The sequence below is a fragment of the Amblyomma maculatum genome, chromosome 4, assembly GCF_055883805.1.
Source record: "Amblyomma maculatum isolate TAMU_Amacu chromosome 4, ASM5588380v1, whole genome shotgun sequence".
NCBI classification, from domain to species: Eukaryota; Metazoa; Arthropoda; class Arachnida; order Ixodida; family Ixodidae; genus Amblyomma; species Amblyomma maculatum.
In genome coordinates this window covers 134,181,735-134,200,043 of record NC_139347.1, presented here as the reverse complement: position 1 = coordinate 134,200,043, position 18,309 = coordinate 134,181,735, and the positions used below count along the sequence as shown (strand labels likewise).

The 18,309-nt window shown below is 42.5% G+C and overlaps 1 protein-coding gene across 2 annotated transcripts in view; it reads right to left on the bottom strand.

Moving 5' to 3' along the window:
- Stam (signal transducing adaptor molecule) overlaps positions 1-18,109 on the bottom strand; it is a 59,925-nt gene extending 41,816 nt beyond the window's left edge. Inside the window, exons 1-5 of one of the 2 annotated variants that reach the window (XM_084602524.1) lie at positions 17,750-18,109; positions 10,191-10,351; positions 8,508-8,603; positions 6,629-6,711; positions 5,982-6,051 (exon numbers count right to left, since the gene is read on the bottom strand). In XM_084602524.1, coding sequence (XP_084458650.1) covers positions 5,982-6,051; positions 6,629-6,711; positions 8,508-8,603; positions 10,191-10,351; positions 17,750-17,792 — 453 coding nt within the window. In that variant the 5' untranslated portion in view covers positions 17,793-18,109. Of the gene's footprint in view, positions 1-5,981; positions 6,052-6,628; positions 6,712-8,507; positions 8,604-10,190; positions 10,352-11,747; positions 11,878-17,749 lie in introns of those variants that run through there. The other variant, XM_084602525.1, reaches the window with a different exon arrangement.
- Between the last annotated feature and the right edge of the window lie 200 nt (positions 18,110-18,309).

Below are 18,309 nucleotides of genomic sequence, written 5' to 3'. Positions count from 1 at the left end.
GCATAAGAGCTTCATGGAGCATCTTTGGATTACTCGACCGACCGATTTGCTGCAAATCGAAGTAATACGTACCGAGCACTGCCTACACTGTTGACAGTGACTGATTCCTGACCTGGATCAGTTTTGTTGTTATTTCATTTACAAACATTATGGAAAGCAATAGTACACCTCACAGCTGTATGGCTGCATCACAAGACTGAAGCCCAAAACAAAGCCCACTAGAACCGATCATTTTTTTCACAATATGTCACTACAATGAAATTTAAAGATGGAAACATTCTCTGAAATAATCTGATGCAACAATGTAAACGTATCTTATTTTTATCTCTTGCAAAAATGTAAACACATCCTATTTATTAGTATATATAATTATTTATATAATCGCCAGCAAGTTAAATGGAATCTAAAACTGGTGGACAGTGCCTGTCCGTTCTAAATTTTTGATGCTGATGATCTACTCTTCTCAGAAGGCTGGAAATGTTCTGCCCAAATAAAACTAGGCAGGCAACCTGTTTACTAAACAGCCCATATTGCTACGAAAGCAGTTATCAAGATGCAACCTTGATCCCCTAATAATGTGGTGGAGTCACAGCTTACTGCTCACTGCCTTCCGTCCACAATAAACCTAGTATGTGAAGACACAGACAAGCGCCTGTCAGTGTCTTCTGCGCACTTTGTTTTCACTATGAATTACCAACTAGCCCAGCACAACACATTACAACTAGCACAACACATTACTGTGCACTGAACATCCCAAGAGTAAGCTAGATATTTCGCCTCTAGAATTGTCTCACTTGCACGACTGCCAAGTTCTACGGCAATCCGGCAACACTTTTGTTAAAACGTCTTTCAGCGTGGCAACAGCTCACCTGAAAGGCAATCCTGCCAACTTCAGAAAGCATGCTCTCTTTACAGATGCAAATGATTTTTTTGCACAGGTGGGTGGGTGAATATACCTTGGACATTCTGTATTTTCACACACCCCACAGAATCGAAACACAAGCCAGCTAGTTAAAACAAACGGGCAATATTGTCTACCCCTCTGATCTGATATCTCACTGTTCTACAGGGACTCACAACTGACCAACAAATGCCATGAGATTATGGCTGAAGTGAAAGCACCTTGCCTTACTGAGTCAACCTGACCCTGCTACTTAAATGTTTCGGGGTTGCCCCATAGGCCCCCACATTCATATATGGGTTTTTGATGCACTGCCTAATGCAAATTCCCGTGTACTGTAACGCACAGCCCTATCCAAGCAGATAGTATAACAACTCTATTTTTGGTTTCCACGTGATTCACTCTTTTTTTTTTCAGCAAGCGATGACAAAGAAGATATTATTCATAGCAGAGTGATAACAGATGTCAACAAAAACAGCATCTCGCTGGCGTCTGTTTGCACTATAAATCCGGCCCCATTTGAGCAATTCTGCCACTTCTACTACACATTTGTGACGACCACAGTAGTGAACAGTCTAAAAAAAGCTTCACGAGCTATGACTTCAGCTTGAATGGCGAATCGGTCAAATATCAACCTAAAACTTCAACTAGTGAACCAAGGAAAGCACAATTTCAATTTCAGCTTGCTCTAGAGCAGTTACACATGGCACTCAGTTGTACGAGGGGGTACCCAAACGAAATCAAACTGATTTTTTATTGGGCAGCACTTTCATAGTACAGTGTTTTGCCACTAGGAGTGCATAGAGTGAACATTCCAGAGTCAGTCAGCCAAGTGGCGTCACTGAAGGTCAGACGTAATAGCTTCAACAGAGTTTAGAGTGACAACTATTTCCTGTGAGTGTCGTTTTTGCAATGGCTGATTTTCGTGAACAGCATGCAGGGATGAAATTCTGCTTTTCTGCTTGGAAAAAAATGGAACAAAAACTCTCGAAATGCTATTAAAAATGTCGTACAAGGATGATGCTAAGGGTAAAACTCAAGTGTTTGAGTGGTTTTCCCGTTTCAAAAATGGTGAAACGTCAATTGATTACCAGCCTCGTTCTGGTAGTCCTTCCACGGCCCGAACACATAAAAATGTTGAAAAAATTTGTGCAATCATCAACGGAAATTAACAACGGACGATTGAAGAAATTGTGAAGCTGTCGAGAGTGACTTGGAGTTCAGTGCAGCAAATTTTGACAGAAGATTTGGGAATGAAAAAGGTGGCTGCCAAGTTCGTGCCACAACTGCTGACTGCTGAACAAAAACAAGGTCATGTGGAAGCACGCTGTGCTACGAAAGAAGAGTCGCGAAATGATCCAAACTTTTTTTTCAAAAATTATAGCAGGTGACGAAACTTGGTGCTAGCTCATGATCCTGAATCAAAGCAACAATCAAGCAAGTGGAAAACTTCAAGTCGGCCTCGCCCCAAGAAAGCTCGTCAGGTGAAATTAAACCTCAAAACAATGCTGATTTGTTTTCTCGGTGTGAAAGGAGTTGTCCATTCAGAGTTTGTTCCGCAGGGTCAGACAGTTAACCAGGCTTTCTACTTGGAAGTTTTGAAAAGGTTGCGCAACAGTGTGCGGCGGAAGCGGCCTGATTTGTGGCTGTCTGGTGAATGGTTTCTCCATCATGACAATGCCCTGTTCACACAGCTTTGTTTGTGTGACAATATTTGACCCCTGTTCCTCCCCCCCTATACTCACCGGACATTGTCCAGTGTGATTTTTTTAATGGGAAAAGTTTTGCTGATGTTGCAGAGGTAAAGAAAAAAATACGGAGGCACTGTCAAGCATCACAAAATATTAATTTAAACACTGTTTTGAAAAGTGGAATGAAAGATTAAACAAGTGTATTAGTGCAAGTGGAGAGTACTTTGAAGGAGATTGAAAGTGTGTGCTTAAAAACGTGAATAAAAGGTTAAAAAAAAACAAGTTTGGTTTCTTTTGGGTACCCCTCGTATTTCCATTCGGTAGCGTTTCAGCAATGATGAAAGCTCCAGCACATGAGCTAGGCGACTCCTCCAGAACCTCCACAAGCGAAGCTCTTTCAGCCACATCAAGTGGGGTAGCCATATCATGAGGTTGGAGCACCTAGGTATCTGACAACAGCTTCTAGAGCACATTTCCAAATTCGGTGACAAACTACTACATCCTACTCCACCACCCTCTGCAGATCATGCCACAAAAAAAACATGCGAAAACATGCATTTTCAGCAATAATATGAGAAAGGCTTGCCTTCAAACTGTACTTCAGCGCATAACACCCCCCTTTATAGTGAAGTCACTCTGACCGGCAAGAATCTTTAGCTATATCAGTGCTGGTGATGACATTGCCCTGAAGACGCTGTTAGGTAATTAAATAGCTCCTTACTAAACAGGTCATTTTGCTTCAAGAAAAAAAAAAAAAGAAAAGCTCTACAATACCTTCCATCCCACTCTTATAGTCCGTAATTGCAATCTTCTTTTTCTTTTCTTTTTTAATTAATAAAATCTTTTTTGTTTTTGCAGCATGGCTATGAATAACACTGAGTTCAATTTCATGTGGAAACCAAAGCCTCACATGAACACTGTGTCACCATCCATTCAGTGCCTTATGTGTCTTTGTCCGTCGTCTGTCTTTTAACAGGCAACAGATGAGAAATGTATGTGGCAGACAAGCACTGCAAAACGGCACACGCCGCATCTCCACTTCCTACCACTGCTGCCCCATGCTGTGAATGTTCAGTTGTTTCTTCCCTTCCCTATTTCTCACTGCACTTTTACTTTCTTTTACTTTCTGAACGGGTTATGCAGCGTTCTTTCTATGTCTGTAGACACCTCAACTCTTTTTTTTCTATGAGCGGCATGCTTTCTTTCACAGTTCCAATGCCTACGTAAAGTTAGCTTCTCCTCAGCGCTGGTAAGGCTCGTGGTAAAGCTATTCAAGAAAACACTAGGTTTTTTTTTTGTTTTTTTTTTTTTTCATCAAATAAAAATTTACCTTGTGATCCTGGTTAATGTCCCTACGGCAATGTCAGTACATGGGAACTATAATGCAGCAGCCAGATACACTTTAAACAGATATTTATCGAAACTGTATTTACTATAACGGGGGGAAATGTAAAGCAGTCTATGGAAGATGAACTGGAACTTTAGTTTCCCTTCGCTATACCTGACTTTTTGCTATACCCGAGTTTACAACAGTGAGGCTCTACTGTACTTTCTCAATAATTTGGCTTCACTGCATTTTAAACTTATAAAAAGGGCCGTGCTGCATAGTCTTCATATTCTGAATTATTTTATTTGCACTGTTTTATTTTGATATTCATGCCTTTCCTTATGGATGTTGTTTTCAGCAAGTTCGCAGAGTGAGATTTTCACAAAGTTGAACAAAAATTTGCGTTTGCTTGAAATACAGTCTAAATAGCTGCATTTAACTATATATATAAATTATAGCGGAACCTTATAAATATTTATATTAAATGTTTCTAAAAAGGCCCTTCTTCATAGTCACCTGTTTTATCCGTGGTGCTGAAATAACCAAAAATAACCAAAAAAAAGAAACTTTCAAAATCCATATTTAAGAAAAGAGGCATTGCACTATTTTTTGCACATTCTGAAAATTTCTTTATTATTGTTTGTAATCTTTAAGCTTATACTTTGGCTATTGAAAATGTAGAGCATTTTAATCTTTTTTGCCCGAAGTGTTTTGCCACACTAAATTTTTTTTTCATGTCTGTAAAGTGAGCATTTATTAGCCACGTAATGAGAGTGTTTAAAGAGCTAAATTTTGATATATGCTACATCAGGGTTCGTTTAAATACTGCATTTATAAAAAAGCTTTTTTTTCCAAGAACCCTCAGATTCAAAAGTTTTTTTCCCAGTCCCAGCAGACTTAAATCAGATACACAGCATTTCAAACAAGCAAACAATGCTGTGTGGAACTGGATTAAGTGTATTAATGCCGCTAAACTCGAAAACTGCCTGTTTGTCCCACCAAGTGACCACATACGCATACCAGCAAGTTACAGCATCAACTTGCCGGCCGGCCAGCCGGATCTCCTTTGTGGGTCCTTTTCACACTCGCTCATCACACCTTGGGGCACACAAAAGCTGCTCCATCCAATGATCAAATAAGCATTCGAAAAACATTTCCAAATGTGTCCCATGCAACCATTGTGTGCCTCCTTATCACTAACAGCATACAGGCTGTGCAGCGTATGCACGATAAAAAGTTAAAATATGCCCCAGGGAGAAAGGTAAGTACTGTAGCGACTCATGTGAACATGTGAAAACTTGGTTTTGTCCCAGAGTTTCCGCTTTGGCTATCGTAAACAGCGAAACCCTCTGCAGTCTCGTGCGATTCTTTTGTGTTACACAGCTACACTGCGATTCTTTTGTGCTACAAGGAAAGTTAGCCACCCACAACGTTTTTCAATCCAACCAACCAAGCAGTAAAGCACCATGCCTGGAATAGGCAGGTCAGTTAATTCTCTGCCCATCAGTGAAAGTGAACACCGCTGATGTGCGTCCTCCGAGACCCACTGCGGTTACGTGCAGGCCGCCCATCTCCAGACTCATTAGGTGGCTCACCACAAGATGGTAGCAGCTGCATGTCGGGCTTTACAAACACTTGCATGAAACAGGTGAATGTGGTACACCTGCTTTTCAAGCAGCGAAAAAGAGACGTTTTCCATATTCTACAGATTTCACGACACAGCATGACACAGTTCAAAAGAATTGTCTTCACTGCACACATTTTAATGTCCACGAATACTTTCTCAACTTTTTCCAGCTGTACCCTCCGAACAAGGTGCCAATGTCGGCAACCACATTCCCCAGCAGTATCCCCACACCAATATTAATTACCTGATCAAATCGGCAATGCATTGCAATTATTCAGCAACTTGTATATTCCGTTACTCCAAGTATGATCCACAACTTTGCCATGATGCAGCCAACAGAAAGCTATCCAAACATTTGTGGAAATTTTGTACAGCACCCCTTTCCCATCACCTTCATGTTAATTCTCATAACAGCACTTCCCTGCTGGGACTTACCACTCCTCCCTCGGTACCACCGAAGTCGACGCCATCGCCTTTGAGTTTGGAATACAGAGACGGAATGAGGCTGCAAGTGGAGACAAGAGGGAAAGAGAGAGGGAGACTGTCACTAGCTCAGCCAGGCACAAGTGGTGACCCGGCAAAGAACCTCGTCACTCAGAAGGTGTGTAGAAGTTGGCTCTGAGCAATGCATCACTAACACTAAAATCTGTTTACATAACGCACTAAAGGCACTCACATACAGTCATGCTCTCATTTCGAAGCACGCTTCAGGCAGCATGTCTACCTTTACCTAGAAGCCAATATTTCTTGCAAGACCCGGAACCTTGTCCCATGAAATGATTTTACTGTCTCATCTCACCTGCCCTGCACCACACTTTCATGGGTAAGTTCTGCACATGAGTGAACGTGTACTGTCATCTACATGTGAAAAAAACAAATGAAGGTCAATGCCTGCAAGATGTCACATGCTTGATGTTTCATGTTGCAAACGAAAGAACTTAGCATTTCCTCCTCCTTGAATGACACACAACTGAAAGGCTTCACTACATTCATAGTGCCAGCTGGGAATGAAGCCAACTGCTTCCCTTTTCCTCGCATTTATGCAGATATTATCCAAAACAGGTGGAGAGTATCTTCCCCACCTGAGCTGAGGGTCCTTGCTGAAGTCCTCCTGGGCCCACTTCTTGAGGAGGCCCTTCATCTTCTCCACCACTCGAGGGTGGCCCTGGGAAGAAGAAGAAGAGGCACGGCTCCTGAGTAAGGAACTGGCACGTCACAGCAGTGCCCAGAGGCTAGAGCTTCTGAATGCAACATGCTACCGAGGACTCTTCATTCAAGCATTAAGTCACCACGGCATCATCATAATACTTTGGGTCCGCGTGTTAAATCAAAACGTCTCCAATGAACACAATGTCAGAGCGAAAAAGGCAGTTTAGCCTGGAGAAGCATACCAGGCGTTGCTCCAAACAATGCAGCAGCCAGTAGAATATCAAAACAACCCACACTATTATAACTCTGGCCCCTGGTATGGTTAAATTCTTTGCAGAAACATAAGCTCAAAAGCATTTTCTTGACAACTTCCAGCATTATATATATATATATATATTTTTTTTTTTTTTTTCATTGCTGTTAGTAATGTTAACCAAACATGCCTGTTCAATCTCTCATGGACAATTTTTACGTATAGTATGCTATTTATGTTATGCATATCAGTAGCAACAAAAGTATGAAGGAAAAAATTACTGCTAGCATTTTGCATGCCTGTAATGCAAGAGGGGAGCATCTCGAAAACTTGGCAAAATTTTATAACAAATGATTATTATGCAATTTCAAACTCAACAGCATCCCCCCCCCCCCCCCAAATAATTAAAAACAAAGATGCCATGCTAAAATACTAAAGCACTGGACAAGTTACCGTTACCTAAGAAGCGATAATGCCTCAGATGTATAGTATAGTATGAATTAGATGTATAGTATGAATTAGTTTGACTGTGGTGCTTTCTTTTGATATTCATGCATTCTTTTTTACTTGCAAGGTTGTTTTATTTCAGCGACTTTACAGTGATTTTTTCTTCATGTCATGGATAAAGTTAACCAAAAACATTTGTGTGTATCTCGGTGGCCATCTTAATGGCTGCATTTCAGCACATGTTACACCAGAATTGCAAACTATTTCATATAACAAAATTCTTTTTTCAGGACCCTTCCAAGTTGTCTGATCTATTGTACTGCCCTGAAAGACTCAACCCCTGAAAAGAAACCTGAACATACGCAAGCCATATTTTTATATGGAAGAAAAGGCATACTGTGCCACTTTTTTTGTATATTCTGAAATTTTTTACAAGTTTCTTATTTTTTATATCCATGTGTAATAAACATTTTTTTAATTTTTTCCCCAAAAAATTTTTTGTTTACAACCTATGTATTTGCGTGCAACAAACATTCAAATAGATAAAAGGGTACTTAAACAGCTACAGTTTGGCCTATGTTACACTAGGTCCACTTAAGTATAACATTTATAAAAAAGCTTTTCCCCAAAGAACATACAGAATCTCTTGTTTTTTGACAGCCACGAAAGAGTTAATAGTACATGCAGTTTTTCATGTCACTCCACCGAAACATTATCGGGAAAACTGGCTGTGTTCTGTTTTGGGAAGGAGCAAGGCCCACGTGGCATGAGGGGCCTTGTAAATAGGGTAGTTGCACTCCATTCGATAACAGCTGGCAAAAATGTGGCCGTACGGTGGGTCACCTTCTCTGCCTGGTCACACAGGCACTTTGACAACAAGCAAGCACCAAGCAGCAGAGAGCCTTAGCCTGAACACCTGGGCTTTCAAAAACAGCCACATGGAAGCAGTAAATAAACAAAAACTACCCCCCCATTAGAAGTAATCACTTCAAACGCATTACAGTCCACACACTGCAGCATTACCAACAACAGGAGAGTCAACTGAGCCCAGCCCTACCTTACGTGGGCACTTAAATTTGCAAGCCAGCTTAAGGTTATCAGAGCACACACACCTTGGAAAGCAGTTTCTTGCACTCGGACTCAAACTCTCGAGAGCACACCTCCAGATGGAAGATCTTGCCACAGTTCTTGACACAAGCATCCAACAACTGCAGAGATTAGGGTAGAGACATTGCACACATGCCACGAGGGAAAAAACAGTAAAAAAGAACCTGAGCTGTTGAACTTGTTGCTGCACTGATAGTCACCAAAGCTCCCAGGGAAGAAAACGAAACAAATGTGCAAAAAGACCCCAACAATAAAAGAGACTTGACAGATGTTAACAACCACACAGAGGAAGCAAATTTTTATGAGCTGGATTACGTCTGGTGCTGGGCTGAGGCCAATCTAATAGCACCCCCTAGTGTACTGTGCAGCTCATAGCAAGCTGATTCCAACAGAAGGAAAGCGACCAAACGCTAAATTTGTGGGTCAGCTCAGACAGGGTGGCTATGGCCACGGCAGGATAGTACAGCTGGCTGCAAATAGATGAGGAGATGCCTCTGTTCTGCAATAGATTAAATCCAGCTGATGATGATAATGTGAGGTTGTGCACAGAGTTTTAAAGAGATATGGAACACCATACAAGAGAGGCACAAGGCTGAACATGCATATCTGCTTTATGCATGCTGTTCCTTTCTGGGAATTTCTTTTCCGGGTGGCTAAATGAGACAGAACAACGTATTGCGTAAGAGGACTTTTTGCACATACTAGATCAGGGGTTTTCAAACATTTTTGCCTCGAGTAGTATATTAGCAGCTGAAAATGACACCACTTGTGTCATCACTCCATACAAGTGCGGAGAGCACCTCTCAGGCCAACTTTCTTTGAAGCGAGGCAAACACTTAATCTGGCCAATCTTGCTTCCTGGTGTGCATCACTGTGTCTGGGCCTTATGGCCACTACACAAAAGGAATGCGCAGCGTACTGCCCTTGTGCAAAGGTGAATTCCAGCCAGCTCTGACCTCCACTTGCACTAGCCTTCATTTTCCACAGCTGGTAGCAAGGTTGTCAGGCAAAACAATGCACATGCACTGAGCAGACAGGGTGGTGCATGCATGCATGACCTGCCTGGAGAAAGCAGGTAACGTGACTAACAACGGCCCGACAGTTGAACACCAGCGATATTCAAGTAAAAAGCATGCACGCTCATCCTAGTACTCGGAGCAGAGCCATTTTTTGCTGCAAAAAAGGACTGTGGAAGCCATTCAGAACGCCTCAGGTGAAAGCAAGTGCATACGCCATTGCTATGGAAGACTAAGTTCACATATATTTAAAAGCTTGCACCGTAATACATTCTTCTGTTTTCTCATGACTCTATAGGCAAAATTTTGAAATTGTAGGCACTGTTTTGTTTACAGACAAACAAATTGGTTTTAAATTCTGCAACATGCGTTTATGCTTTCTGGGTCAAGTGGTTCTTCAGTAATTTCAGACATATTTAGGATTTGGTAGGTTTTTTTTTTTTTTACGATTTTGTTTACACTGCCATTTATGATTCATGCAAAGCATCACCTCCGACCGCACACACTAGTTGTCGCTGAGCCATATCAACCCCTACCCTAGATGTCATGGAGGAGCTAGTCACACCAGCCCTCCTGCTTGGGCAAATGTACTGGCTCACAGTATGTGCAAATAAATAGAAATAAAATTGAAAACAGCATGTCATGCACACGTGTACTACTATTCCAACCCACCGTGAGTGCTTGCAGGGCCACCTGCGGGATGGTGTGGTTCATGCGACGCATGATACACTGGAGGCAGTCCTTGGGGCCCCCGGCCACGGCGCCCACCCGGTCACAGATGTCCAGGATGAGGGCCCAGTCCTCGCTCGTGTTTCGCTCGCTCGTTGCCTTCTCTGCACATATAGGGCCACCACCATCATCACTCATGCGCTTGCATCCAACACGGCAGGCCATCGGTAGAGATGAAAACATCAATGCATGGCCCCGAAGACAGTTTAATAACCAACAATGAATTTTACTGCCATACTCGAGAAATGAGTAGCTGTGAAGGCGAAATGAGTACTGTGAGAGAACACTGAACATACCCACACCAGTTCACTTTTTCGGTGCACGCGAAAAAAAATGAAACAAAAAATGAAGTTCCCCAACCTCAAGCCACTGATTGTCATTCATGGGTGGGAGAGACCCATGAATGACAATTTCTTTCAAATCTGTCTACACCAGTTACTATAACGTCTGAGATGCAGGGCTTACGCAAACAAAATATGATGAACACTCAGCAGTCTATGTTTTAAAAAATGGTGGGGTGTTAAATGTACGTTCAACCGAGTAGCATGTCTCAAACTAGCTACAGTTTAACACGTGGGATGATCGGCTACTAGAACAGCTACACCACCTCGCACTCGATGCTGAGAAATTCTTGACTCCTAATCCACTACGCTCTGATGTTTTTGTTTTTTTCCCTAAATGCCAGTCACGCAGGGCAGAAAAACTGTTGCTACGGCAACTAGGCTGAGGCGTAAGACAATTTTCCTGACAGGGGTTACGACGGCTGAACAAGTGCTTTCTGATTATAAAAACGGGAAAAGAGAGGTTGCAATAAAAGGCAAACGTCTATAGGCGTTATAAAAAGGAAACAAATTTTAATAACTTTTTTTTTTTTTTTTTTTTTTTTTTTTTTCAGAATCACTGCACTCTCCATAAGGGTCCAATGAGTCCATGAGAGTGCAATAAGCAGTGCTGGCAAAAATGTTTACTGGTCAGGCAACAGGTCTGAAAGGTCATGAGCCTTTTAGACCTGCTGATACCACTTGATACGAATTCCTCAGACAAACAATGATATGAAAATGACTGGCCCTTTCTAGGTCGGATTAAAGATACACCCAACCATCAGCATGAGGAGAACAGCCAGAAAAAAGCTGACAGTCTGCTGTGACAAGCAGCGGCACAATTCTAACCTTCTCAAAAAAAAAAATGCTTTTATGCACTGCTCAGAGAAACAGTTTGATTCTGCCCCCAAGCAGGTTTCTCTACAAGGTTTAGTTTCCAACACATTCAACAAAGGAACCAATTTCATTTGGCCTTTCTCAAACCTGACTATAAAGCAAGACAAGCTTTTCAAAAGATTCTTATACAGAGTAAACTGACCTGAAGCATCTGCCTTGAGGAGTAAGCAAAGAACAAACAGGAATAGGAATCGCACAACTTCCAGTACGCAATCGCGTAAGACCTTTATCTCCACCAAAAGTAGATGAGAATCTACAGTTTCACGCAATAAAGTTTACTTACAGGTCCAACAATGCTTCACCAACAGTAGCAGTTTTCTCGTACAGTCTGGCAACGAGCTTCCAAGAAGACAGTGCAAATTCTCTGGACTAATTCTTCACAATACCTATTTTTCCTGCATGTCCTTCCTCCCTCAGCTGAGAAAAAAATTTACATCCAATTCCAAGACGATACATATATGTGGTACACCCTGAACGACGAAATATGGCAGCACGAAGGCACAATCGCGGCCATTTCAGATGGACATTTGCAAGCTTGTCATGCATCTCATTTGCTGATAAGCCCTGTGATATAGGTTAATGACCACTGCTTATCTTAGGGAACTGATAGCAGAGCAATGTTCCAGTGATTTCTATGGGTAACGACAAACCCACTCAACAGTTGTGTGCAATGAGAAAAGGAGAAGCAAGCAGGACAAAAGTCGCAGTCAGATAACTCTGCACCAGCGGATTCCTTTGAAATTCACGGAGGCTAATAAAGCATGGATCAGAGCATGCCGATTCCAGCCAACACAGTCCTTGTTTTAATAGTAAACACCTGTGATAAGTGAAATGTACAAATGAACAACAGGAGTTTAAAGGAGCCGGACTCTGCACAATTATATATGTCAATTTGGTGCAGGTGCACAACTTAACACATAGACACCGTGATGTATACAGATAATTAAAGAATGCATTCTTACACACAACAGCCACATGGGTTCTGCAAGTTTGCAAAAACCAAGCCCATCTTCCATTTGCCACTCCAGTGACAGCATGAGCTAACAAGTTGGCCATCTGACACAGGAAATGCATAACTATAGAAACTCTTTCAAGTGTTGGTGCCCAAAGAGCAATGTAAGCAGGAAATCACCCAAAAAAACAATGCAACTGTCAAACTGCAAGAGGCCAGCATCCCTCGCTCAATTCAACAGCACTGAGTAATTAATGCTGGTAGATTTTCACTGCAAGTGTGTGAGCCAAGGCTGTGTGCAACAGAGTGCAGAAACACACAAAGGGTGACTCACGGTAAAACAAAACAAGGAGCAGGAAATGTGGGGCATGGAGGCAGTTCCTGCGCTCAGCTTCCCGGTCCCCACCCCACTTCCGGCTTCAGCATTGCCAAGTGCGGAAACAACATCCGTTCTTGGCTCCACCCTCCCATCAAAATGCACAGCTATTTCCTTTGCGGCCATCTGTAAAGCAACAGCTGAAGGAAGACGTAAACTGGCAGTTGAAATAAAATGGGGTGGTAGGAAAGAGGAACGCCACTTGACCGCACAAAACGGCGCAAATGCTGGCCTCAAGTTGCCGCGGGTTCGCACTTGCTGCCACTACTCAGTCTTCAACTCTGATGCACTGATTGCACCTAAAGCTATCTCGTCTGCACAGGTTAAAAAAACAGACTTGTAAGTGCAGGCCACTGCTTTGCCTTTTAAAGTGAGAAGCCATATCCGATATTACTTAGTACCAATCACTTAGAAACATAGTACCTTTACGTGATGTGTCTGAATTCTTTTAATAATTTTCATTTGAAGATGGTAAGCTCTTTTGTCCAATCCTGCGAGAAAGCAGCAAGCGGCTTCCAAATCTTTCACAAAACTGTATATCTTTAATGCTAACTGAGGCTTGATATAACAAAAAAAAATGTAATACTATCTGTTGAGGTACCTTTATATTGCCTGCCCCCCCCCCCCCCCCCCCTTACACACACACACTTTTTCTTTGTTCAATTGAGGCCCCGCAGACACTAACTTTTGCATTTGTAATGCCCAGGGCACTGCCTTAAGGCAATACTCCAATGTAAATGCCACTTTTATAGCTATGGCTGAGTCACAACACTTATGTCTTTTATACACTTATTACTAATCTCTTACCCAAGAGGTAGCTTGTACTTAAGACCAAATTTAGGGTCATCCTTGGACAGGGGCAGCCACTACCCCCCCCCCCCTCCCCTCCCCTTCCCCAAATCTGCCCCTGCTTTTACAGTGTTTCTTGCGAACAAATAGCAGCATCCATACAGACCACAATTTTTTTTTTTACTAACTTGTGATGAGTTAAGAAATCCATGGCATGCACACATAGCTGGTTGCCAAAATTATGCAACCATATTTCAGTAATTATCTGACATTCCATACTGCATACTCTCGGTGATATATAAGGAGATTATGGCTGTCAGCCTTCTTTTTGTGTTTGTGTAACTGTAAGCCTTGCCACTGTAATGTATATAGCACTGTGGGCAAACAAATAACTTTCCTTTTAACTCTGTTAGAAGCATGAGAACTGCACAATTACTGCAGCGTTCCATGCCTCCACATTGGGCTTTAGCCACATGTTAGTCTCTTCTTTATTCTGGTGCTGCGGCTTGCTCATTAACTTTTTTGTTACCATGCCTACTCAAATCTATCTCCGGTGATCAATGATTTAAACCGCAGATTTCGACATGTTAAATTCGTTTCTCGTGTACCTAACCCAGCCAGTGGTCAGTCTAGGCACTGCACTTGTAGAACCAGTTTAAGTTTTCCTGCTCTGGTGACGTTCTGATTTTTTTTTATGGACCTTTTTGAGAACTAATGTGTATGTGTTATCGCGAAAGTGGGCATGGCGGCCGCACTTGAAAAAAAAACACTACCACTCGTAATAATGCAGCTTAACATTACATTTTTGTGATCAAAAGACTTCCAGCAAGTCAAATACTGAATCATACTGATGGCTTTGTTATCTGACGGTGTTGAGTGATGATAATTATCCGAAAATGGCGCGAGCTTTGACTCTTGAGTCCGGGTGGTTTTATTTCGTGAAAATGCATTCCTGAAGATCAGCCGCATGTCCAACATGCATACCCAGCCTTTACAGCCAGTTTGCAGCAGTTTCGGTTTCGTGCGTCACGAAAAATAGAAACTGCTTCTCTGCATTGCACGAGAAATGAGACTGTTTCCGCTTGTAGTTTTTTTTTTTTAGCTGAAGAATGGCGCTGTACAAATAGCCTTTTTTTACAAAGTGCTCCCGGGTCATTGGTCTTCAAAATGTATATATTAAATTTTCGTTGTTAATAATGTGTCTGTAAATATCATGCCTTTTCTCTTATTTTTATCAACTTGCCAAGAAAGTGGCAATTTTCAGATTTTATGTGTGTTCCCTAATAAATATTTTGCTTTGTAACTTATGTTTTTGGGAAGAACATTCCATTATGTGCAATTTTGTATGCTGCAACGTGTGCTGCACTAATATTTGTACTGGCAAAAAAGTCTCTTCAGAGGCCTATGAAAAACTGCAGTTTTTCTCACAGTAACAAAAGAGTTAATCAGTTACACTAACATAAGTTACTTCCTCCCAGCTGCTCTAAGGAGACGCTTTCCTGCTAGCCTAGATGTTGATGCCGATATGCCCCTGACATGCGCCGAGAGTGTCTTCAGGAACTGTGCATAAAAACCAGCAAAACGTTGCATAGTTTACAGAATAAAAAGATGACAATTTTAAATGACATTATTGATAACTTCTTTTTAGAGCTGTAACAATGACTTTAGAAATCTGCCTGTTAAGCCACTTGAACTGCAGTCCTCTGTCACCAATGCATACCTGCGTAATACTGCAATGCTGTGGCTCTGCTTTATGTTAATATACGGCATCAATTATGCTTATTTCCTCTGCATGTGCACTCCATGCCTTGGCCACTCAGCAAATATTTAAAAAATGCTGTTTGGTCAGAGTGGCATGTTGAAAGAGACTGCATTGAAAACATTAAAATACTGAATGCCAGGTTCTGGTCCAACTACGTATGTATCTTTTGGCATTCTGCATAGGTTTTACTGCAGTTATATGACCTTTCTGAATGAAGATGCACACGTGCAATGCCATTGGGAAAAAGCAATTGAGGGAAACTGGCAGTTGCTCTTGGATCTAATCAAAGTTCAGCACAGATAACTTGAATTTCATTCTCCCTTCTTTTGCAGGAACCCAGCCTGCTCTGTCCAGCTTAGGCCTGCAAAACCAACAACGGGCCATCGAGCAAGTACACAGGATAGTAGCGGCTCCCGGCACCCCAGCCTGAGGAGGCTGCCTGCAGAGGACTATCATCCCCTCACCAGTTCCCAAATATTAGGTTTCAATAAATACCTTTTCCTCCACCACCTCCTCAGAAGAAGAGCTGTCCCAGCCAAGGTTATTTTTCAGTACTCCAGTTAGCCTGATTTTTTACCACTTCATTCTGCCTATTTTGGCATAGAGTTTTAACATGAATATTTTTTGTGAAGACTGTTTACGCTACTTTTACAATAAAACTTAAAATAATCAAAAATGCTGTTTTTACAACCACGCATGCAGGGATGTTTATGCACATTGCATGTTTTCTGAGATTGTGTTTGTGTAAAGCTCTGGGACGGAAGTTTGAATTGCACACTACTGTTCAGTGTTTTGTTGTGTTAATGAAAGTAAAACAGACAACAGGAACACCTGTTGCATATTCCGTAGTCTGCTTTACTCTTCCCCGACAAATGAATTGAGCACTAGTAAACGACTGAAATTTCCATGGCACATTCCTGCTGAGCTTTGCACGAATGTTACTGGCAAGTTTTTTAAAAAAACACCAATAGCGGGCCCTGTGAGCAAGTTTCGGGGAAATTCCGAATATCCGCCTCCGGGTGTCCATCGGAGGTCCGTGGGACGCGATCCGGAGTCACAAGTAGGACGATAGTCCGACGGATGTCCGCGGTATACGTATGTCGAACATAAACGGATTTCCGTCGAACGTCCGTAGGTCGTCCGTCGTGCTTCAATGGCCGTATTGGTAAACATTCATACAAGCTGAACAATGCCCACAGCCCATGAACTCTTGGTGCAACACAGTTTGAACACAATGTGTAATGACATGTTTATCACTATCAGCTGCACAGCCTGCCTGTCATTCACCTACAGGATTGGCATCAAACCAGGCGCTAAGCAAACGCTGCAACGTACCATTGTACATGGTCCTGACAACAAATAAGCTCCAATTTTATTCAAGGAATGAGCTTTACACGTCAAAAACACGCCTAACTCCAAGACATGCTAGATTACTGACATGAAAAAAGGGTTGCGGGGCACAGCTTCAGCTGACTCATCAAGGCTAGCGACCTCTGCAAACAGTAGTGGTGACTTTCTGACCCTGGATAAAGACAAGGAGATGCAACGCACAGAACAAAGGTCTGCGCTGATCATCTCCACTGTAGTTAAGGGCTGCAACACCAAGACAACCTGGATAGGCTGATTCGGCGCGGTGTACGAACGAATATGCCAAACTGAAGAAAATATACTCGTTTTCTTCTACCAATCGGCAAAATGCAAACATCAAAACCATGCAACATGTATACCCTTCATTGGGACATTTAATCCAGTTAGGCGTGAAAGAATGAATGGACAATTAAAAAATAGACGCAAGTAAACCAGAACTTCTAAAAACTGCAGGCTAAACGCCGCGCTGTTAAGTAGCTATGAGCCCGGCTGTAGCAACAGACCAAGATTTCGTCATAATACGGAATAAACTGAAAGCAATGACACGCTCGTCACGAGACGTTGACGCCTTCGGGCGGTCACAAGCTTGATGTCTCTTATGCTGTTGCCAGCTAGCATTGGAAACTGGCAACTATATGTTGCACAGCACTAAAAGAAACCAAAAAGTGCATTGCACTAACTGGTCCTTGGAACTCAGCGTAACTAATGGATTTTCAAGTTTGGCAACTACGTCACAAAAAAACGAAACAAGGTTGTATGACCTGTACTACTGCGTGACGCACGGGGCAAACTTGGACGGGAAGATAATTGACCCAGCAATGGCTAGCGAGTCGCCGCTGCACTATGCAAGCTGTTTATCGCCCAGTACACTCAGCCAAAGTAGGCGAGCACCCACGAATAATATTTAGTGCACGAAAATAAAGCTGGTTTCCATCAGGCCTACGGCGATTACAAGCCAATGAAGCGATACAGAACCCGTCCTGTTCGAGAAGGCGCAGAAAAACTTGCGCAGTCAAAGCATTTGAAGTGCCGACTTACCGACATCCTGCTGGAAAGCAGAACTGGTCCCGAGAAATGGCATCTTCCCGCACGTCCGGAGCTATCCGTATCTCGGCTTAGTTCAACATTTTGGGCGACGACGGACGAGCAGGGCCCCTTCGAAAGCGTCCGCGGCGAATGCCTCCCTCGCTGGCAGCACGTAATCCGAGGCCTAGAGCTGAATTTCACACTTGCGCACAGTGGCTCGATGTGGGGCGGTCGAAGCGTCAAAGTAACGCTGGAGCTGGCGTCAGAACTAAGCAGAAAACGACACACGAACGCCGAGGCAGCTACGCGAGATTTTCCTCCGCCACCATTCACTTGCTTTCGCTCGACAATTTCACGCTTTCCTAGGCGGAATCCAGATGGCACCACCACTGCAATGTTCAATGTGGTAATATCAGTAATATATCTGAAAACATAAGCTACATTTGCTGACATACTTCTTATATTAAAACATTAATATTATTTTGTGATTATATAAGTACAATAAAAGCATCCCGTTGCTCGTTTGCGTTAACAGCTTGAAGTACTACCAACTAACGTAACCAGACCCTGTC